Raw genomic sequence first — 24,847 nt, 5'->3', positions numbered from 1 at the left:
AAAAAAAATCTAAAATGACTAAATTTGCAAACGAGAAAGGAAATTCTGCTTCACTCTTTTTATGCAACTCTGCACAGTACAGCATATGAACAAAGTTACAATTTTTCACTTGCCTTTCCAGAAGTATCAACTTTGCTCTGAATGCCCTGATAAGTGCAAATAAATCACAGACTAAGTTATTTTCACACTGCAACTTTAAATTAAAATGGTTCGTGTGGTTTAACAGATCAGCAAAACTGCTAATTTCCAAAGCCACTCAGTATCTGATAAAAGTGTTTTGTTATGGTTTTTTTCAGTAAGAAATATATCAATTTTATTCCTGAGCTGAAAGAAGCATGAAATAACCTTTCCACAGCTAAGCCATCGAACTGCAGTATAATATGTCAGGTCAATAAGCTCGGAATCACATCTACCAGTACTCATTGGAAAATTAGTTCAATTGGAGCATTTCTGCGCAATTCTTTCGTGGGCTGGATAAAATCACATCGCAGGCCATAGTTTGGAGACCCATGCTCTAGTCTAATCTACTCTCCAGTCTCCAAAACTGACCGGCATAGTTGAACGGTGTTCAAATGTGGTGATTGTGCTGACCAGGGAATATGATGAAATTCACCTTCATGCTCTTCAGAACATTACTGAACAGTTCCAGATGTGTAAATGGGGACACTGTCATCTTGGAAAACTGCATCATGGGATGCAACTGATTACCCAACTCATCCACATACTCCCTTGCAGTAATTCAGCCATGAAAGGTTATAATGGGACCAACAGAATTCTGTACCTTAATATTGCTGCCCAAACTATCACAGAACCTCCCTAGTGTTTCACTGTTGGAACCACACATTCCAGAGTGTAGTCTTTCTTCCCTGGATGTTCTCGAAACTTAAATTCTTCCTGATATAGGGAAGAGCATGAAGGATCACCCAACTGACCATATCACATGCACATTTCCAGTTGTCTGACGTCCAAGATTTATGGCAGTGACACCATCATATATGCATCTGAGCATTACTTTCAGTAATCTGAGGTTTAGCAATTGCAGCCTACTGTGGATGTTAGACTTGTGAAGCTCACATCGGACAGTTTTTGTGGAAAAGGGGTCTTCAAGATGAATGTTCAATTCTGCTGTCACCTGTACTGCAGTAGTTGTGTGATTTTTTTAAACAGTCCTTCTCAATGTACATCTATCTTGTTCTGTAAAGTTGATTTTCATCCACTGTTCCTCTTCACTGATGTTGTCTTCCCATGGTTCGTGTCTGCCAACATAACCTAGGGAACTGTTGCTCTCAATACACCTAATAATGTGGCAGTTTTTGTCACAGATGCTCCAGCCAAATGCGCACCAACAATCTGTCCTCTTTCACAATCGGACAAGTCTCCTATTTTCTGATTCTTTCATACAGACTGTCTCTCAACACAATAACCGGTCACTAATGCACTGACATGAGCACTACAGAGTATAAACAAATGGAAGAACATTCAGTGTTTCCAACTGGAGTTCTTTCAATGTAACCAACACAACAGATTCCATTCCTCAATTTCTTAGTGTTTACATTACTTTGTCAACCTTTGTAGATCCTGCATATCAAATTTTGCCCAGCCTGAGCAATGGTTTGTGATGTACAGAAAAAAGTTCACTTATGACCTTGCAAAAGTAAAATTTATATGAATCATTATGGTTAAAAATTCGAATTGCTCGCAATTTTCAATAAAATCACCAACATTTATCCAAAGGAAAAATCAGTTCAAGGATTAGTTGCTGATATTAGGTCGCAGACAGAAGGCTAGACATGGCTTCCACATATGGTATAGTTTTTTGTCTTTTTTATTTTGTCAAGAATGCCTAATAAGTATTATGTACTCTAAAATTTAAAGGTATATTGGGGTTTTATTGGGCCCACTGAATCCCTTCATGATTTGTGTTCTTGGCATTTGATGATGTTCAAATGGATTCAAGTTTGTGGATCATGTTTAATGAACCACAAGCAAATTAAATTAGGTTTTGTTCTACAAAAAGTCACTTCTAGAGATATCAGGATTTTTTAAAACCAATAATTAAAACGTGGCAGTGATATAATTGCACACTTCTTATAGGCACGGCTCAAATACTGAAAAAGTTCATGGGTCTGCATTGCTAATTCAGCTGTCAATTTCAATTTCTGATATGCGCTTTCACTCATATTTCATACATACCTTCACTATGACAAATTAAGATCTAAGGCATTTTGATTCAAATGAACAAGTTTGCTCAACAAACTGATTCCCCTTCACTACCTGCCTGAGGCCTCAGCAACTCTAGGCAAGCTGTCAAAACTTCACAGTCTCGCTTACGATGTTTCTCAATGCATGACAAAGGCTTGGGATCAAGGTCTGTGACTCCAACATTCATAATGTAACCACAACCATCAGTGTCTCGAACAATATGGCGGGCAGGAATGTGATTCCAAATCCTGAAATTAACCACAACTACATCAATATTACAAATCAAATCTGATACAGTGAGTAAGTATAAGTAATGCCAGTATTTCCATGCTATCCTCTGTCTCCAAATTGACACAAACATATTGAGAATTTAATGCAGTACAATATACTCTACTGAGACCCATTTTCTTTCATAATGCATAAATACAGTTTTCTTACATTCACAAAGATAAGGAAAAATCATATATAAAATTTCATACTGGATATGGCTAATCTAAAATAAACATCTTTGGGAAAGAAGTTCCTCAGATCATAAATATATTACAATCACCTTATCAGATTTTCACCATTTGGGTTAGAACACTTTCTAAAATAGAATTGTTATTCATTCTGCCAGAAAGAAGTTCAGTTGTTCTCCTTTTTCTTTGATACAGAAAAATTACAATATAGATGTTATAGCCTGTTTTCTGGGTTTCCAGCATATTTTCATATTTCTTTCATAATATTCTAATTATATTCACTGTCAAAGAGATTTTGGGGTGGAAGTTAAAGCAGCAATATGAGCCAAATGCTCAAATATCAATGAAATGAACCATGAGGAAAACGTCTAGAGGAAAGCTATATTATAGAGAAACCTGTGGGTTTAACGTACTGCATTTGCATACCTTCTTCACAGCAAAATACTTTATGGATGGAAATGTATGGGAGCAAGAATTCAGTAAATAACATATTCATTCTTCTTAGCTTTCGAACTAAATTGTTCCCTTAGCAGCCTCCGTAGTCTATGGGTAACGTTCCCACCTCATGACTCAAGATACGTGGGTTCAAACCTGGCGGAGGTCGTGGAATTTTTAAGGGTGGAAAAATTCGTGGAACAAGTCCTCCGGGAGGGACTTTAAGCCTCTGAGCAAAATTAGGTAAAAAGTTTCCCGCCCAAGTAATTTCCAATGCCTCCAGTAGATGGGGAAGGATCGGGTACCACTGCCAGTAGAANTCTTATATGTTCCTCACTTTGCTAGTGCTAGACTCACCTGCTGGGGGGGGGGGATAGAGCTATCTCTATAACAAGCTGTAGAGGCCCATAGGGTTGTGAGACATTGAGGCACATTTTCTAGAGAGTCAGCTCACAGATAGCTATGTGGCTGCTAGCCTCATGTGCTGGCCGCCCTTTTTCCCAAGAAGATTCCCGGTACTAATTTCTGTTAAAGGCTGAGTGGACCCCAGGGCCATAGTGTGATTGGAAGGATTAGGTCAACTGAAAAATCCAATGACCTCATAGGAAATCAAACCCACGACCTTCCTGCTTGTAGCATAGTGCCTCAACTAACTACACTACCCATTGCATTATGTTAAACTGAGACACTGTACCAAGTGGTGAAAATGGAAAACAACTAATAAAACTGCATACAAAGTGAGTAAAAGATAAATAATCGTAACTATACCAAGTCATGTAAACAGAAGCAAAAAAAAGTGCAATACAGACCAGTCAGCAAAGCTGCATGCCAAGTGAGCCAAGTTTTAAGTTAAAAGAGGAAACCTTTTACACAAATCATGAGAGTTGGTAGGCAGATATACATGTAGCAAAATAAACTGCAGTTGTTAACACAGTACAGAAACTGTATATGAAACATCGCTGTCTACTGGTTAAAATTCTGCTTCATACTCAGGTTCCAGATCTGAATTTCAGCCTGCAGACCAAGTGCACTGACTAGCATTTTCTGAACTTTCCTGACGCTTCATATAAAAACCCAAGAAATAAACAAACAGAATGGATACCCAGGAATACATAGGATGAATAACAGTGTAATGCATACCTGCAATCATGGTTGGGTAACCGCTGAAAGGCCAGCATGATGGAGCAGTCCTTAGCTGTAGTAGCAAGCAAATAGTGACATAGAGGAGAAAGTCCAGGTTCAGCACCAGTTCCTATACCCAGCATACTGGCAACATAGCCATAATCACTTGCTGTCAAGTTCCCTGCTCTGAGGTGATGCACATGTGTCAGAGTCCTGTATGCTTCATAAACTCGATCTGCCCCAGTTTGTTCCAGCTTCTGAATACGCAAAATATGAGAAAGAATGCAGTCAACTGGAAGAGGCTGGGCAGCCCAGTCACAAGGCGGTGCTGGTAAAAGTGGGGTCACGGCTGCAACCAGTGCCGCTGGAATTCGATCTATCAGGCCAAGACCTGACACTCTGCAACAGCTATTGCTCTCATAGCCAGCTGGTAAAGAACTGGGATTCAGGAGGCCTTGGCAACCTCTTTCTGACAGTGCAACATCGCTATCACTTTCATTATCTGTCTCACTATCACTTAGCTTCTCACGTCCCATGAGATCACAAGTCAGTGCTTCTAGCACAAGGCAGCAAAGTTTGTCCGCTAGGCTGTAAAGAAAGAGTAGCACCAATACAATATATTAAATTGTACACTGTGTTTCAGGTCATGTAGTTTATCTCATTGCTGCTACTGCTGCAAACTCCCTCTATATGCTTTGTTCTTTTAGTATATGAAGTCTTGGATAAGGCCCAGGCTAAATCCTGCATGTCATGTAACCAACAGGATTCATATAAGTCCTTGGCAGGAAGCAAGTGCTAAAAATCCAGCCAAACAAATAACCTAATTTCCATTAAAATCTTAACTATGTGCCAGCTGAAAATGTTAAATTCACTTACAGCAAAAAATGTGTGTCATCTTCAGCTCAACTGTTGGAGATGTAACACTGCACGGGTCCTTCTGGACCAATTTATCTTTATATTAATCACTGGAAATGTAACATCACCTCTCTTATTGAATTGGTCACTGAAGTATAATTTCAGGAATTTTTTCATAGCATATTCTTGGATCAGTTTTCTAAGGTGCAACAGTTCATAAACAAAAGTAAACTCTTCTAAATTAATGCTGACATAAAACTCTTAAAACCATCATCCATCTAGTTCATCACCAACACACTTCTGACAAGTGTAACTGTGCTGATCTGCCATTGGTGAACATGTATGAACCTTCACAGTGAAAATAACAGCATTCCTAACTTCAGTGTATCATATGAATTACTGTTTTGTCCTGCCATTCCACAGTCTCCCCAAGTTCATCTATGAATAGCATTCCAGCCTGTAGAGCTTAAGAAATGTCTCATGCCACCTACTGAACCCATCACTCTAGTAGATTTTACCTTGTGGGCCTCAAACAGTGCAGTACGTATGGCAAAAATATCTGAACTGCTTTAGCTAAAATTTTATTGCACAGCTGTAGGGTAAAGAGGCATAAAGCAAGCAGCTTAGTAAAGCAAAGCTGCAACTTGATAAAAAGTCATATAAAAAGAGAACAAGACCAGAAAATTTCAATAAATGCAGTAAACCCAAGAATAAAAGGCATGCTGACATACAATTCACACATCTGAGAGCATATCATGACACTAATCACGGCATACCTAGGTAGATCAGTTGCTTCAAGAGGCTCTACTGGATCACAAAACAAACTCTGCAACACAGTGGATAGGTCACTGCAAGCACCCTCCCCATACATAAGAACACCATCCTGAAAACAAAAGACAGTCATGACCCAGCATGGTACTGGAAGACCTTTCCCTGAAGGATGAAGCTGATCACTCACTTCTGTGTACAGCTAAGGTTAAAAATGCTGTTAGAACATGCACTACACCCATTAATGACAGAATGCTTAGGCATAGAAATAGTTTAACTTTTCTGTTTCCTTTAAGCAGAAAGTACAGAAACACATAACTTAAAAAATTAGGTATCTTGAAGGACTTCTCAGGATGGTGTAATTTTGACATTCAAAATATAATACATATTGTCACCTGTTTGAGTGTGACTATAGATGGGGTCTGGATTGGTAATTGCATTTATTATACTTCTAAACAATTCATCACTACATTTTACAAATCGCTATCACACATGACTGGAGTTCTCAGTCACAGTCTTCACTATACCGCTTGGTAACAACTTCCAACAGCGGACGTCCCTCTGCTTCCAGACTCATGTCCTCACAGGCTAGCAACCATTTCACTCCAACCTCCTACTCTCCTAATTGCCATCTCAGGACTCTCCCATAATGGCAGCTGATACATGTTATATAGCCTCGGCACAAACCTTACAGAAAACACCGCCTCCAACCACTCCTCCATTATTGCATGTCTCTTGCAGTGATCACATGATGGCTACTGCATCAGTGCCTAGCAATGGGCATGTCTACAGAGCCATTCCCCAGCAATGGCTGTCTCTCTGGCTCAACAATTCTTGCTTTGAGCAAATATGCCACAATATGTATTCATGGCAAAGCAAAGTATATCCAAAATCTGACAATTCAATAAAGCATTTAAAATTAACCATTTTAAAACATGCAACAATGTTGAAAACAATAGGAAACAGAGACAGGATTTATAATAAAATAAAAATAAGGATCAGAATAACTATTATTATTATCAACAGCCACCACCACCACCATTATTTTCATCTCTGTCCCTTAGTGATTAACTCATTTGAAATTTCGAATTTATTCTTCAAGTAACTCATTTGACATTTATATACCAGGAGCCAACTATAACAAGTTATATGGTCTTTATTGTTTGCATCCTGTTGTGTGTCATGATTTGTGATACTCTGGCCAGCAGCACAAAAATATTTCAAAATAAACCAATCTAGTTGTTTATATTGGTTTCATTTAATAAGTGTTACATGTTTCAGTAATGTAATGAATGTCCACTACATTACATTGGACAGACAGGACCCACATTTAAAACTTGATATAGAGAGCATATTAGGTCATAAGAACAAACAAACTTCAAAATATGCTCAACACATACTCGACATGGGACATGCAAATAATACAATCGAGGAGACAATGAAAGTGCTACAGATGAAAAAAAAAGTAAAAGTAAAGGTACCCCTGTAACAGGCCGTGAAGGCCCATAGGGTTGAGAGATGTTGAGGTTCCCACATTTTCTAAATAATCGGCTCACAGATGGCGGTGAGGTTGTCAGCCTTACGCGCCAGCCACCTTTTACACCCAGGAATATCCCTGGCACTCTTGTCTGTTAGAGGCTCAGTCGACCCCAGGGCCATAATGCGGCTGGAAGGATTAGGTAAATTGAAAAAATCCACAGAAGGGCTAATTATGAAACACACTTGAACACTTTGACATATATGATTTCAGTAGACAGAAGCTACAAATGAGTGACAGACAGATATACAAAACCCTACATTTTACCTCACAATGAAACATACTCATCATAATAATACACATTTAGAACCCCCCACCCCACCCCTCTACCCCTGGAACATCACATCACCTAAGATACATACCCACTACAACATAAACACTAGTTAGTCCATAATGAAACCAGGAAATGGAACAACACAAAAATAAATGTCCATAGGATAAGAGGTACATAACACACTCTAAAGAGACATAAGTAATAATAACACATTCCAAATTAGAAAATTTTAGAAATAAATAGCAATAAAAATAAAAGATTTTAACATTTAACGATTTATAATTAAAATTCATTCCAATACGACAACTAATAATTCACTCAATTTCATTCACAGTAAAGCTCAATTCATGACATCACATTCAAGAAGGCAAGAAGAAACATACGTATAAAAACTATAAATTACAAGAAACCAATAATGTTATATGTGAATAGTACAAAAAATATGTAAGTACATTATGTACACCACAAGAGAAAACGTATATAACCCAAAACTTAGAAATAATAATACACACGCTATTTTACTTTCAGATGAAAACATAACAACAAACCCTGGAAAATAAACACCACCTACAACACATGACGAGTAACAGAATTTTACATTTTAATGATGAGAGAATTTTTAAAAATTTAAATACCTTTTTATAATTATAGAAATAATTATATATATTNTTAAAGCAGGTGCACAAGACAAAAAAAATCCTTAATTTATGTACCTTCTGTGACAATGAATATTAAATGAATGGCTGTAAAAGTAATGGAACAAAATTACTTTAACAGATCTTCTATTTTATTTCTCTCTAATTTTTTCCAACACATAGCACTCCACACTATCGCTCCTAGGTCAGCAGTGGACGGATTAAAATTAAATATCCAAGGTGAAGATCAATCTCATTCTAATGAATTATATTCCAGAATGTAGACCCATTACTAGGTAACAACCTCAAAACAAACAATAAAACAACATCTGCTACTAGGCCACAGATTCTTAGTAAGCAAGTATATGCAGCCATTACTGAGTAATGCCTTTGCAAACAAACAGGTTCCCATGGAAATAATTTGAGCAACAACAGAAGAGTTGTGTTTTCTGTTGGTCTGTGCTGAGGGGTTATAAAGAGGACAACTGAACAAGAGTCCAGAAAGAGTTGTGGGATACTGGACACACAGTAACGAAGTGAGCGTGGAAGCTGAAGAATCACCACTGTTTGAAGCCATTACCAGGGAACAACTGGTGAAGACATAGCAGACTGAAAAGGCTTAGCATGTGCTGTAGTGATTTGTAAAGTGTGGAAATTAGCGATAGTGTTATAGTTACTTGAAGTTACGACCTGAAAGTGGTCAATAAATCCAATCAAAACCCTATCTATAGTCACTCCCTCATGTGACAATACGTATATTCTATATAATCCAGGGAAGCAAAGTACGTGCATAATACACGTACATTACAACTACCAGCTGTGAAAAATATGGCAGTGGTACAGATAATTGTTGTTGTATGGTACGGTGAAGTTGTGCCTGTTCTTAATGAATTAAATTTCTGTACGCCCTACAATTCAATGTAAGACTTTTGGTAACTATGATGATAGGACAGCACCATGTTAACAGCAACACTAGCTCAGTTAGTAAACTGACTGGCTGCAGTCTGGAAAGTCAGCAGTTAAGTTCTGGCTTGGGCAAGAATATTTTTCCTCACCCTTACAACCAAAAGGCTCTGGTATTCACTCGGCCTCCTATGCAATGGATACTGGAGTCTCTCCTAAAGCAGGGTGGTGAACAATTACTTTTATCTTGTGCCATGGCCCAGAATGTCTCAGCTTTACATGGTGTTTACACAAAAGGGCATAATGACAGGATGGTTATGAACTGGTGAGATGTTTCATGGTGTATTCAAATCTAGGATCATGAGACTAAAAAGATTTTTAAAAAATGTATGCAACTGTCAACCAAAAATGGAACTGAACACAAAATGAACTTAAATTGAGATAAGATCTCCATAAAATCATACACAAAAAATAAACATACCTTGAAGATTTTAAGATTATTCTGTGGAGTTGTAATCAAGGCCCGGATGGCTTTCATCATTCTTGAATGATTCCTACAAAGAAAACAGACAAAAAATTGTATATGTTGCTGTAAAGTAAAGCTATCCCTGTAACAGACCATGGAGGCCCATAGGGTTGTGAGATGCTGAGGTTCCCACATTTTCTAGACAATCGGCTCATAGATGGCGGTAAGGTTGTCAGCCTTACACGCCGGCCGCCCCTTACCCCCAAGAATATTCCTGGTACTCATTTCTGTTAGAGGCTGATTCAACCCAAGGGCTATAGTGCGACTGGAAGGATTAGGTAAATTGAAAAAATCCACCTCATCGGAATTTGATCCCACGATCTTTCAGCTTGTAGCATAGTGCCTCAACCAACTATGCTAATGTCTGTCCCTTACAGCAGCACATTTCTGTGTTATTTAACTGCATTATAAACCTGTATTTTTGAACTTCCAGTGCATTCTACCATAAAGGAAGCATGGTGTAGCCTAACACACTCACCCTGAGAAGAGGTCCAGAGGACAATACAGACTTTGGCTACGAATGCTGCCGTTCTTCAGCTGAAAATAAAAATGTTGTCTACATCAGCAGCTTTGTCATAGTCATCATTATAGCAATTACTATCAGTACTACAGAGGTTATTATTTCCATTTTAATGTACTTTAGTAAGTCACTTTTAGAATATGGCACAAGCATGTATTCAATACATACACATGATACAGAAATGTATACACCATGATAGTTTTTAAACCACATTCTGAAATATTAGCTGATCCTCTGAGGTTTTAAAAATATTCAAATAAATGTCTTCTTACCTTGAGATACTGATTAAGGCAGAAGGTACATTTGGGCAAGCGCCGATCAGGAGCAGGTACCCACCCCTGTTTGGGTTTCACTTCCACACAGAATGTAGGCAGAAGTTCAGATGTGGGAGATAAATTTGGTGGTATACTTAAGTGTACTGGAAGAAGTGCATAGTCCGGATACACAGTGACGTAGCCAAACTGCAGACTCTTGTGATGTCGGTGGGCTGAAATATAGACGTTTTTAAATACTCTGTTTGTATGAAATATTTTATTATCCTCTCTACTTGCATGTATTTCAGAGCATATATTACTTCTCAATTAATCCACTTAGTTGTCGATCATTTGAAAATAATTTTATTTCAGGTGATTCATTTGCACTGAGGATTTCAAACTTCTGCTGTTCTTTAAATCATATACATTCTTAATTCATGCAGAACAATTGTATTTTATTATTATTTTGTTTATTGTATCTGTAGCTTATTTAACAACACTGTTAGCAACTTTAGTGTTAAATGATTGGATAATAAATAGTTAAGGCGTAACTTAAACATTTGCTTCGAGATTGAGCCCAGGATAGTCAGAATTCCAACCAAGGTTTGAACCCGGCACCTCTAAGAAGAGGGACTGCTTCAGGCAATTCGATCACTAGTTCTACTTCAGTCCATATATTTGTGCTGAATGTAATCTTTGAGCACCTGGATTTGTTTGTTTACGTGTGCAAGACAAAGGAATTAAAAGCTTTAAAAGACCAAGCACATTCTAATATATCTAAATTTATCTGATAAAACTTACAGAGTGAGGACAACCCAGTCTGTAATAGTGACTAGACTATAGGCTGGGCGACCTAACAATCAGAGTTCTATCCCAGAACAGACAAGAGATTTTTTTCCTCTCTCCAGCACTCACATTGGTTCTGGGGCCCACCGAACCTCTTACTGGTACTTCTTCTTTGAGGTTAAAAAGGCTGAGGCATGAACCTGTCCATTTACCTCCACCTACTGCTGAGATTAGGATGTGTATCTGTATTTCCCACGACTTATATGTCTTCGTATGTTAATTAAGCACAGGGACAAATTTACCTTTTTATCCAATAAAAGTTAGGAACATACTCTGAATGTTCCTACCTCAGAAGTCAGCAGAAGCATGCTGGACTACCAAGATAAGCTGCCCCTCAGTGGCATGCTCCTTATAGAGTCTTACAAAAATCGTGATCTATAATTATTATTACAGTATTACAACAACATTATATTAATGTCTGATTTCAAAACGAGACACACTGACAGATGGGCAGGTTTGTGCAGCTCGTTTCGACTATGTTTATAACAAATCGCACCTCCAAATTCACAGCTTCCCTAGAAATGTTAATCAGATGAAAAAGTTCGTTTCGAGCTGTCTAGAAATTCTCGGCAGACCGCGTAAAAAAAGCCTCGACAAAAGCAGCATATTTTTCTTCAACCTACAGCCACGAAACGCTCATGATCATGTGCTGATTATCGCTGGTGTTGCTGTCAAGTCTGCCTGTAATTCCGTCCAGTCCGTCACATGTTTATCCTTCTTGCATTGCACGTCTGACCAATGTGGCTCAAAGCCTCCCATTTTCCGGGCTTTGGAATCTGTTTTACAGACAACTGGTACGATTTCCTGGGCGAGGGATCGGGCCGTTGCAAGGCCTCTACTTATGTAGGACTACACAAACATAGAAAAAAGCGGAGGCATACATCCGTGCCAGTGCGAAATTCAAACCCATGCCCCCAATGTTCGAGAAGCAGAAGGCAGTACACGCTTTACATTGCCTAAGCAGTATGATCGCCATTTTCTCGCTAGCTTCCGAAATATGCAGCAGCACTTATTTCTCATAGCCATCTCCACCTGTGGTCATATCTGTTTACTACAGCAAGTAAAGTCTCTCCGAAAGTTTTCTTCCGAACTGTAAGCGGACAACAGTTCATGTTTCACTGTTTCGCTGACGAACCTCAGAGAGCATAAATCACACGGCGACACTGCCTACAGCAGAAGTCCGACGAGTCCGACCACATGCTGAGTCTGACAAATAATAGGATTGATGGTTCTGAATAACACTGACAACGCTAATGTTGAACCACGTAACTACATGAGCAAACAGTTTTGTGTCAAAGAGTTGTTTGGACTTCGTTTGTTCTTTGGTAACAGAAAAGATACTTGCTCAAGACTTTCGGTAAGGCTGTTGGAATAATCCGATCTTGTAAGAGCCTGCGAGAGAGAAAAAAAAGTAATTGGGTGACGAGACTTGGTTCTTCCAGTAAGACCCACAAACAAAGACACCAAAATCATTAATGGAAGAGTCCAGTCTCCGGGACCGAAAAAAGGTGCAACTGCCAAAATCATGCTGAGCTGATCTAATTTTTTGATATCAAAGATATTATCATTAGGCATTTGTTCCAACAAAACATTCTAAAAGTTTTGGAGAGTTCATGTCAGCTCATCTCCTGACAACGACGAAATCGTTGGCCGTAGATGTGGATTTTGCATCATAATGAGTGCCTAAATATCTATTGTACTGGTCGGACTTGGCCCTATGTACTTTTATCTTGAAGATAACCGTTTTCTGGTACCCGAAGATAGAGGCAGGTCCCCTCGAAACTTCGGTAAACTTCTACCAAAAGTCACGGTGTCACAGCCTAGAATATCGCACTCTCCATAGTTATTGATGTGAAGACCTCAAATCCAGCATACGTACACTGCGTTCCTACATACTGGAAGTACGTGCACCACGTCAGGTCTCCGTTGGCAATTCAAACAAATACGATTTCACGCACGATTTAGCAGTGACCAGTTCGTCTGCCAATCAAAAGCTCTAAATCCTTTCCCACACAGGGGCCGGTATCAAATGCCGGGGTAAATATATCTCTGTGAATTTAATTTTGGTTCGTCTCAGACCATTGGAGCTCCTGCATTTACATGAATCTGAAACGCCTATTTAATCATTTTACCAAAAACGGTTCACCCTTCAGAAAACTGTTATATGGTATAATTCTCATCAAATATTTTGGTTCTGGTGACAAACAAAATATCAAGAGTGTTTAAGTTATGCTCGAGCCTTGAGAACAAAGCTGATTTCCAGAAGTCTAAGTCAGGAACCCACCGGTCACGATAGCCGAGCGGTCTAAGGCATGCACTGTCTTCGCTCGATCAGAAGCCGGGATCGCGGGTTCGAATCCCACTCAGGGCATGGATGTTTAGTTTGTGTGTGTGCGTTTTTCTGTGTTTGTGTACAGGTAGAGGCCTTGCGACGAGCTGATCACCCGCCCAAGGAGTCCTACCGAATGTGTAAGATCTAGAAAAACCGAAGTGAACGGAGAAGATCATGGAGGTAGGCCTGGGCCCACTCAGGCTATAGTGCCAAGGAAAAAAAATTGAGTAATCAGCCCTATGTTCCAAAGTGGGAGCAAGAGGAGAAATACGTCAGGCACTCGGAGGCGGTACGGTTGTTCTAGTTCACCGGGGTCTGATCTGCATCATCAGGTTAAGGTCCGGAAAGCTATTTGGCACATTCTGTAAAGTGCATACTGTGAGTCAATTCTTTTTTAAGTGACGCAAGATTATACATAATGTACGTACTGCTGCCAAGTTTCAGTGAAAAAACCGTGGTGATATAGTTAAGTAAGACATGTACGAACTGCAGAAAGCTGTCGTTATCCGCTCTGAGATACAGTTCCGAAAAAATTAAGAATGCAAAAAAGGACATAGAATACGTGGCCATGGGTGCCACCAGAACTTTTCCAAATGTGAGCAGAGCAGATCAAAAAAAAAAATCTATGTAAGATTTGAGGTTTTCACGGCAGTGACTATGAAGAAAGCAGTCTTCTGGGATGTGACACCGTGTAGATGTGGTGTTAACAGACGTTTCGGAGGAAAGTATCGCCTCCATCTTCAGGTACAAGCAGTCTGCTTGTACCGGTTCTCACGGTCTCCTCGCTTGCGGATTTCTTATTTTTCCTTCTACCCTTGGAGGTGATACGTTCCTCCGAAACGTCGATTAACACCACATCTACACGGTGCCACATCCCAGAAGACTGCTATCTTCAAAAAATCTGCTTACCAACTTAAATTTAAGCCTTCATATAGAATATTTATATTATAGTTTCGTCAACAGTGCAAACACTTTACTCCTTAGAATTTTCACTTTTTACAACATGTTTCGGCCCCAACCGGCCATCATCAGGTACTTCGATTCGCCAAAACTGTTACCTTCAACGAATATCGGTCATACATATCATGTGTGACTGCATTGTTCTATATTAATGTTGCAGTTAAATTTAAGCCGTTTAACAATATTGTTCCAGATCGCCCTAAGAGTTGTGGTCCACTATAATGAAAAACTGACGACGCCACAAACAACTGAATTTGTAATTCTCTCTTTTTTTTTAATTTTGATTTTCTAAAAAAAAAAATCCCTGGGTGGGTGGCAGAGATGCCTAATTTTCCCCACTCCATGTACACAGCCGTGCCTGGAAACTGAAAACAGAAACCCTCCAACTGGGCTAGTCCAGTGTGTTGTGAGCTCCAAAGGAAGGTAAGTATACCGTACGGCTTGCCACCGAATCAATACCGCTGTTTGTTTTTAAGTCCCGCGCTGCCTGGCAATAATCAGTTTCCCTGCTACAATTGATTTGCCACTGGCATCTGAATTCTGAATAATTACTGCAATTCAATTTAAAGCTTCAGGAAATGTAGGCTGTTTATACAGAATCAATTGGAAAGAAAAAATATGATTGGCCTTCCTAGGAAATAAAATATGAAAATTTAACTTATACTAACTAATACGGCCTGTTAAAAGGTACATACAAGCCCTGAATTGCTGCTGTTGTTGTTAAGATTACTGCGAGATGTGACATTTCCTGTACATTTTCACCAAGTCAATATTCGTGGAAACGTCTACCCATTTTTCATCAGGGTAATCACAGAGAACTATATACTAACCCCTTAACAGGGGCCGCGCCATATCTCAAGCAGTTAGTCGCTGGCTTCCCACCGCGGCGGCCTGGGTTCCTTCCCGGGTCTGGTCAAGTTGGATTTGTGGTGGACAAAGTGGCGCTGGGGCAGGTTTTCTCCGAGTACTTCGGTTTCCTCTGCCAATCTTCATTCCACCAATTGCTCCACAGTCACCCTCACCTATCATCTGGGGCTGGTACAATAGGCCTGAAGTGGCAGCAGTACAAGGGACTTAGTCCCACCCAACTAGCCAAAAAAGAAAAAAAATTAACAGCATTCTTCCTCATAAATATTATAAACTGTTCGTGGCACATTTAACGACGCTGTATCAACTGCAGAGATTCAGCGAATACAGGCTTTTCCAGTGACATTTTACAAATGCGACAACAAAAGATAATTTGATACCGTGGGCGGTCGAAGCTCATGTCCACTGCATACTCGGTAAGTTAAGTCTGTGCTCTATTTATTCTTCTTCATTTCAAACTATTTTCAGAAGTGACAGGCGAATAGCTGTACACGGAATTATCAATTTCAAATTGTTACGAACATAACTTTCCTTAAGGACGTAACACTGTGTAGTCTGAAACGTTCTGCCTCCGACTTCTGAGAAGGGTTAAGATCACATTAGCACTTCTGCTTCCTTGCTGGCATTACTTGCGCTGCAGTTGTCTCTCCCTGTCTCTCCGCATCGCCTTAGTATCGCGCCTTGGGTGGGTTCTTGAAAGACAGAACAGAGCGAGACACTTGGCATTTCTTCCAACAAAGGTATCTCCTCTCTGAGCAGAAGATATCGTCGTGTAAATGGATGCTGCGCGTAGGCCCTTATTTTCTCATGATGAATCCACATAGTCTGCTCTCATAATGAGGGCACATTGGCCGTCTTTTGTCTCTGTTGGCCTCAGACGCGGCATAATCTGCACTGAGTGTAGATATGCCACATTAGCGCTGTAGTTGTCGGACGCCAGCTCATCTGTGGCTGGTTGTGTTTGTAGTGGCCGCTGGTTTGGGGGCTGCAGCTGCTACAGCGGTCTAAATAATTCGGGAGCAAGGCTGCAACCAGCAGGTGCCTGGAGACGAGTATTGTGCTTCCTCCGCGGCAGTTCCCCATTAGTGCAACTGCTTGGGTGCAGCAGTAGCAGCACTTCGTTACCCTGGGACCGCTGTCTTTTGTCAGAGCACTCCTGGTGGCCAAAGCCACCACCCCAACAAAGAAGTCTTGGGGCTACTTGCAGTGGACACCCACATAGCTAAAACGCTGATGGATATAGCAGGGCGTAGACCAGTCTGCGCCCTATAACAATGTTGCGAGAGTAGGTAGGCAAACGTGAAAATTGTCTGCGACTTTTGGCTGGGTGCCAGAGTCACAAGGTAGCGGAGACGGGGAAAACGCAGTCATTGGAAACTCAGACGAGGGGCCTTCGTCATTTGATTGACGCTTACGGCATCAAATCCCGCCTCTTGCATTGCGAAAGGAATGGATATACTCTGAAGAGGTATTCACAAGGAAACGTCTGACACTGCCTTTCAAGTTTTATCTAATTATTTTCCTTCGTACGTTAGACATGCTGTTGTAAAAAAAAACTGTGGCCTATAGTCCGCAAGCGCACTATACCGACCGAGCGACCGCCGCTTGTCGGCGAAGTTAGTGCCAACTTTTGAGGATAGAGGGTGTCACGTGGTCAACGCAACGGATCCCCAGAGCCATTATTCTCGGTTTTCTATACCGGAGCCGCTATTTCATTGAAGCAGCTCCTCAATTATCCTCACGAGGCCGAGTGGGCCCCGTTTCAGACCCATTACTAATCAGAAAATCTGGTAGCGCCGGGAATCGAACCCTGGACATCTGGACCTGTAGCAAAGAATTCTGACCACTAGACCACAGAGGCGGTCAGATCAGTAACACAAAACAGTACGAAAAAGGATATCTAAGAGATGACCAACAATGCTGTGCAATAAAATGTAGTATCGCGTAACCTGGAAGCCATTTTATTGGAAACCTTAGATCAGTCACTGGATGGACATTTACCCCGGCACATGTCACAAACATAGAACAGACAACACAGCAGAATAACCTATAAAAACAATGAACAAGGCAAGCTGGAGAGGGGGCATCTGTCACTGAATCGTCAGCTCTGAGAGGGTGGGAGACGCCGAGAGGTCGCGACGGCTCCGGCACCGAAACGAGGACCATTTTACCGCCTGACGGCCTCCACTGAAATATATACCGGTGGCTCAAAGATGTTCGTTAACTCCGTCGTGACTCACCCTGGGACGAGCTATGCAGGAACCCCCCTCCCCCGCGGTGTCGTAACAAGGGACACCGCGGTTACTACGTGGCAACAGGCGACTCCGTGCAGAGACTGTTGCTTGGTAATCGGTAAACATGACGTCACGCAACAGTGGTAGCTATGACGTAACTGTTTTCTGTATTGTCAGTGCGGAAGCTACATAACGAGGAGTATTCGTCAGTGTAACCAAAGTTATTAGAGTAGTGAATATTGAGTTACTAGAGAGAGAGTTACTAGTAACCAGTATCCAGTATGAACTGAAGTCCAGCCGCGCCGAATTCAGTTGTATCGAGTGCATGGCAGTGACTCCAGCAGGAGAAGTAATTGTGATACTGCAGATGGCAGTAGTTGTGAAACTGTAACTTGTGTAATTGTAGGAGCGAGTGTGCAATAAATTCGCTAAGATTGAAGACGGCATGAAGTTATTTGTCGCGTCACATACCCAACACGTGACAATATATTCAGGATTTTCCATATTCTGAGACTAACTGTATAAATTACGTACTTTCTTGAGAGGGGGCCACGGACTCAATTCTGAAGAGAATCAATTCAGAGGAAGGCATCGAGGTCAGCAGACCAACTCAAGCAGGCAGCGAATTTCTTAAGTAACTGCATTATGCAGAGAGCGTAATAAATCTGTTTATGGCGAAAAGTGAATTGCGTCAATCTACTCTCATGTTCCAGATTTCATGAACAGGAGGAAAGTTACCAACCTGCAGAGTTTAATATTCTAGGATATAACGACGTGTAATCCGTTGAAAGCCAACCGACGTTTCCGAGGAATGTCGTCCGATCTTCAGGGTCGAAGAACAAGCCATGCAAGAAACCAGTGTGAAGCAGGCAGAAAGCAAACACTTCTCTCTGAAACATCAGTTGGCTTTTCAACGGACTACACGGCGTTATATCTCGGATGATAGAACTCTTCATAACCACCCCTGTGAGAACCTCAAATCCTACAAGTTACTACCATAACCCAACAACTGGGGGCACGTGGTTGCGCAGCTGGTTGAGGCACTATGCTACAAGCCGGAAGGTCGCGGATTCAAGTCCCGATGAGGTCACTGGAATTTTTTTTTAATTGATCTAATCCTTCCAGCCGCACTATGGCCCTGGGGTCGACTCAGCCTGTAACAGAAATGAGTACCAAAAATTTTCCTGGGGAGTAAAGTGCGGCCGGCGCGTAAGGCTGACAATCTTACCACCATCCGCGAGCTGATTGTCTAGATAATATGGGAACCTGAACGTCTCAAAACCCTATTGGCCTCTGAGGCCTGTTACAGTGATAGCTTTACCTTTTTTACCTTTTACCTAACTACTGTTGGGCCTCCTCTCCTAGGAGACAATGAATAAAACCAGTAGGCCTAGTTAGCCAACTCCACCTGACGGGATGTGTCTGAAGCAATTCTTGTAAGCGTGATGGTGGCACAATACCATAGAATATGACAGTGCCGTCCTGTGTCACCCTGTGTCAGTCCCAACTGCAGGTGTGACAGAACACACAGAAGGTTACCTGGCCGTTGTGTCCGCAAGATCTGGTCCAGGCGCCTCACTTCTGCTCGGTCCATGCACGCAGCAGTGGGGGGTTGGATGTAGCACTCTCCCAGAAGGGGCACCATGACGCCCCTGCAGAACACAGCCTCGCGCCACACGTGCTCTCGCTCCCTTTCTCCCAGTATGTCCTCCCCCTCGCTCCCATCGGCCCCATCACACTTACGCAAACGCACAATTCTGCGTTCCTGTTTACGAAGAGGAAAAACTGTTGAGTCATCAAGGAAAACTATACGACCGCTCCTGGAAACTACTAGGAAAAACCACAATCCACATACTACTACTACTACTGCTAATAATAATAATAATAATAATAATAATAATAATAATAATAATAATAAATTTAAAAAGTTCAACCCCTTTTTAAGACTACCTACCTACCTACCTACCTACGTACCACTCGGCGCTACAGCTCTGGGTGAGCCTTGGCCTCCTCTACAACCAGTCCCCACAACCAATGCGTGCTGCCATAGGAATGGACCCACGCATGATGACATGAGGCCGGTTGTTAGGTTTCTGAACAAATTTCTTTTTACAGGATGAGGTTGTTAGCCTCATGCCCAACCCCCAACCTGGAGGTATTTTAAGACTAGAACTCCATAATTTTACCTTATTGCAACATGAACTAACAGTGTAGTCTTCACTGATCCAACTACCGAAAGAAAACTGCAACCAAATAACCAACCCACCCCAGGCCGCGCCATAGCTGAAGCGGTTAGTCGCTGGCTTCCCTTCGCGGCGGCCGGGTTCGATCCCGGGTCTGGTCAAGTGGGATTTGTGGTGGACAAAGTAGCGCTGGGGCGGGTTTTCTCCGAGTACTTCGGTTTCCCCTGCCAATCGTCATTCCACTAAATTCTCCATTATCATAATCACCCGGGACAGGCTACAATAGGCCAACCAGTAGCCGCCGTGCCAAATGGACCCAGTAGGACTCCATCCCCCACTAAGCGAATTTAAAAAACCAACCCACCCCAGCTCTATTTGGCGAAGAGTAGAAGCTCATTCTGTAATGTTACTCCTCAAGTCCAAACACCTTACGCAGACACGCTGAATCTATTGAGATGCGGCTCTAGTATGAGAGACTATACGTTTCACACCCATATTTAGCAATAGGTAAAGTTACAGTACTGTGTTTTAATCTCAAGATAATATTTAATAAATTATTGTCAAAATAAAACTGTTTCTAGCACGTGAAATTGCTGTCTAGGACATGTTTCGACACATGTGTGCCATCTTCAATTTCGGTTTTAGTTACAAACATATCATGTATTTAGCGTATTTTTTCCATGTAAGCCGAGTGGATCCACGGGTGTGTTATACATTACATATACCACGTACAGATTATTATAATGGGGTGGCTTTGAATCTGCTGCGTAACACTGTAGATATTTTCCTTAAATTGAATTGAACTGAAGTGAACAATAGTGTCAACAAGAACTCAGGCCAGGCCGCACCAAGAACAGTGGAACCAGAAAATGTGTGGACAGAGAGTGTGTGTTCAGTGGCGCACACACGTACACACAGAATCACTTCAGCGAGATAACTACAATGTTAACCAACAGATAAAAACCCAATCCATTATAGTATACATGGAGTATAATGCACCAGTAGAACCAATCGGCTTACATGAAAATTTACGCCAAGTACAGGCTACAATAATTACTAAAACCAGACCTGAAGATGTCACACATGTGCCGAAACATGTCGCCCTAGACAGCAATTCCACCTTCTGGAAACAGTGTTGTGTTGATAGGAATATAATACGTACAGGGTGAATCGTATAGAACCGGCCCGATGAATTTGCTAATAATTCCGCAGGTGATGCATATAACCGCTCACAATGACGACATAATAATCCGTGGGCCGTGCGGAGTCGAATGGTGTGCGCATGATCCGGCAAGTGGCAGTCCTTATGCTGCAAGGTCAAGGACAATGCCGAAACGTGTCTGCAGTGGGCAGGCGACAGTCATGGAGTTCACTGTTGAACAGCGAGTGTTTCTAGTGCCTACTTGAAAACGGCGGACACTTTCAACACCTACTCTGATCACGGCACACAATCCAAGATAAGATATGTGTAAATTACTTTAATATCTGTATGGTATATTTTATATTACACCTCATTTCGTCGGGCCGGTTTTATATGAATCACCCTGTATTATCCATAGTCATTTACGAAACAGGATGCAACAAAAATTGAGTATTTTAATCTACCTTCTGTGTGAAATAAAACACTAGTTTTTGGTATGGATGGTTATTAGCACCATCCCCAATAATCGTCTACCCCAAGTCCCTTGTACCTGTAGGCTGTAGAGCCAACAGCCGTACGTGGAAGTCGCCTGCCAAAGAAGCTGCAGATCGTTACGCCTGGGGGGACCACGTGACGCTACATAACCTCTGCAGCCGATACGAACTGCGGCCACCTTCCAGTGCGCTCATCTCTGTTATATCTCGATACATGCTGTATTAATTAACTGCTCGTTTGGACATCCTGTCATTTATTTTCCAAATTTTAACAGAGATAAGCACTGCATTATACTGCGGCATATCCGCTGAGAGCCGAAATAGTTTAATCAGAAGAGAGACCCCCTGCTAGGCAATGGCTCCATAAATGTCACGTGAGGGCAGCCACGCTTACATACACAGCAATATAAGGACTGCTTAAAGAGGTGTTTTCCATGCCGTCTGCCCCCACGGCCACGCCACACCGTAAAAAAGCTACAGCAAAAGGAGGTGTTTTCTTAAAATATGGTCGCGAGTCCCAAGGGACTCGGACCCGAGAAAGACCGCGCTGGCAAGAACGAGTAATATATTGAAAAGACAGATCCGTCCTCTCGTCAGAGAGGGCGCCCCACAAAAATAAGACCGTAACTGTCAAACGGTAATAATTAATATTTGGTCATGAGCCCCAGATGGGGATCGACACCAAGACTGACTGACTGACTGACTGACTGAGTGACTGACTGACCGTCAGTCGCAATGTGACTTTGACTTAGTGTTTTCTGTGCTGCCCGTACTGAGGCTACATAACTCAGAACGCGTCAAGTAAGATAAATATGATGCGTTTGCAAGGCCTGGACTGACAGAGGACTTGTATATAGTTCATAATGAAGAATTTTCAGCAACATGCTATATGCGCGAAACGTACATATGTAAAAAAAAAAAAAAAAAGTAAAGCTATCCCTGTACCAGGCCGTCAAGGCCCATAGGGTTGTGAGACGTTGAGGGTCTCACATTATTTAGTCAATCGGCTCAAAGATGGCGGTAAGTCTGTCAGCCTTACGGGCCGGCCGCGCTTTACTCCCCAGGAAGATTATTTAATTACTCATTTCTGTTATAGGCTGAGTGAACCCCAGGGCCATAATGCGGCTGGAAGGATTAGGTCAATTGAAAAAAATCCAATGACCTCATCGGGACTTGAACCCGCGACCTTCCGACTTGTAGCATAGCCCCTCAACCATGTACGCTACCGCGTGCCCCCGAAACGTACATATGACAAAGACGAAGCCTATTGGACGAGACAAAACCATCCATTCGTCAGAGCGGATGTTACCTAACGACTATGACCGCAAGGGTTCAGTTACAAAAAGAAACTCTTCTGATCAAGGGGCTTGGCGCCAAGACGAACTGATTGGCCGTAAACCGTCAGTCGTAAACTAGCTCTGACTGTGAATTCATAAAAGCAGCGCGTGACTTTTCAGCCTCTATAGCCTCGGTATACAGGAGATCGGCTAGAAGAGCTACAATTTTAGACCGCAAATAAGCAATACCTGGCCTAGATCGTGCATTAAATCAAAAAATAAAGCTCAGCAAATTACGCCAAGAAACCAGGGATCCAGCAAGGAAAACTGCAGTAAACCGAGTCACTCGAAATATCGGGAGAATGGTCGGGAAAAGATCACTCAAAAGGTGGGAAACAACGTTGGCAAACTGCGAAGTCATATTCAGGTCTATTGCAAAAGCTCTCTCAAAAATGGGTTGACCAAATGCACCATCTGCAATTCACAGTCCTTCAGGCCCCACACGAGTATTTTATCCAATCGACAAAGCCAACATAACTGCAGACGGCTGCTGTGTTCTTGGACATCGAGAAAGTCTTCGACACAACATGGCACTCGGGCCTACTATATAAATTGTCGGAATAAGAATTTTCGATAAGTCTCATTAAGCCAATTGCTTCTTTTCTCACTGACAGAAAAAATTAAGCCATGGTAGAAGGCAAATTTCCTACACCAAGAAAAATAGCAGCAGAGGTGCCTCAAGGTTCCGTCCTTGTCCCAATATTGTATAGTCTACAGAAAAACGATCCCCGTGCGGCATCTGGAACCCATCTTGCTCTGTTCGTGGACGATACCTGTATTTACGTGACAGAAACACGAATGTCGTGTACTTTGCAAATTGCAGCGCCGCCTCACTGCAGTAAAGTCGTTGTGTGAGCACTGGAACATAAAGATCAATGATGGGAAAACTCAGGCTATATATTTCTGCAGAAGTCTTAGGGTCCCTGATGACGTATTACAACTGAACGGACGAGACATTCCCTTTGTAAATAATGTAACGTGTCTTGGCGTCACTTTCGACAGGAGGATAACATGGAGACGCCATATCGAAAGGACTGTAGCCAAGGCTTTGCGCACGTACGTAACGGCCTATTCCCTGTTCAAAAGTGGGCGTGTAAGTACAAATATTAAACTTACGCTTTTTTTTTTCATTGGCGCTACAGCCCTCGTTTGGGCCTAGGCCTACCTCCATGAAACTCTCCATTTCACTTCGGTTTACTAGATCTTAGACATACGGTAGGACTCCTTGAGCGGGTGACCAGCTCGTCGCAAGGCCTCTACCTGTACACAAACAAAGAAGAACGCACACAAACATCCATGCCCTGAGTGGGATTCGAACCCACGATCCCGGCTTCCGAGCGAGCGAAAACAGTGCATGCCTTAGACCGCTCGGCTACCGTGACCGGCAAACTTACGCTTTACAAAGCTCTAATTAGGTCAGTTATGGTTTATGCATGTCCCACCTGGGAGTATGCGGCGGACGTTCTCCTCTTGAAACTGCAGCGCCTGCAGAACAGACTACTCCGCGCTATCGGAAATTTTGACAGGCGCACACCAGTTCGCGAAATGCACGTGGCTTTCAAAATTCCTTACGCGTATGACTACATAACTAAACTATTCAGGACATAGGCAGAAGTAATCCTAAACCATGTAAATCAAAATTTATGTGGCACTGGACAAGGAGAAGCTAGGCATAGGAAATATAAGAGGCTCAAGGTTGTCGGTGGTCAGGACTACAACCGTTCAGCAGATTAACTGCAGTTTCAGAGTAGCTGCATAACTTAAGGCACAACCTGCTGCAAAAGCCTGCATTAACAGGAAACCTCTGTATATCTTGTATAAACGTTACTTGGTATAGTGCAGTGACATAGGATGCACAGAGTACATAGTGACCTGGATCCCATGACAGCAATGATATATTCGTGCTGAAACTACAGCGCAACAAACACAGCGCCTACATAGAAAGGCCGACCCCACCCTCGACG

General features: G+C 41.9%; 1 protein-coding gene across 5 annotated transcripts in view; it reads right to left on the bottom strand.

The window, feature by feature from the left end:
* Nucleotides 1-455: 455 nt before the first annotated feature.
* Nucleotides 456-24,847, bottom strand: part of LOC111862308 (inositol-pentakisphosphate 2-kinase) — a 385,987-nt gene continuing 361,595 nt past the window's right edge. For all 5 annotated transcript variants that reach the window (XM_033750619.1, XM_023847587.2, XM_033750617.1 and 2 more), the window contains 7 exons: nt 19,268-19,493; nt 10,508-10,722; nt 10,194-10,252; nt 9,671-9,743; nt 5,849-5,955; nt 4,236-4,805; nt 456-2,450 (listed from right to left, as the gene is read on the bottom strand). In XM_033750619.1, the coding sequence (XP_033606510.1) occupies nt 2,249-2,450; nt 4,236-4,805; nt 5,849-5,955; nt 9,671-9,743; nt 10,194-10,252; nt 10,508-10,722; nt 19,268-19,493 (1,452 nt within the window). In that variant the 3' untranslated portion in view covers nt 456-2,248. The remainder of the gene's footprint in view (nt 2,451-4,235; nt 4,806-5,848; nt 5,956-9,670; nt 9,744-10,193; nt 10,253-10,507; nt 10,723-19,267; nt 19,494-24,847) is intronic.

This window comes from Cryptotermes secundus, unplaced genomic scaffold (genome assembly GCF_002891405.2).
Source record: "Cryptotermes secundus unplaced genomic scaffold, Csec_1.0 scaffold179, whole genome shotgun sequence".
Lineage (NCBI taxonomy): Eukaryota > Metazoa > Arthropoda > Insecta > Blattodea > Kalotermitidae > Cryptotermes > Cryptotermes secundus.
The sequence above is the reverse complement of the archived record's forward strand: the minus strand, read 5'-3'. Positions and strand labels throughout refer to the sequence as shown.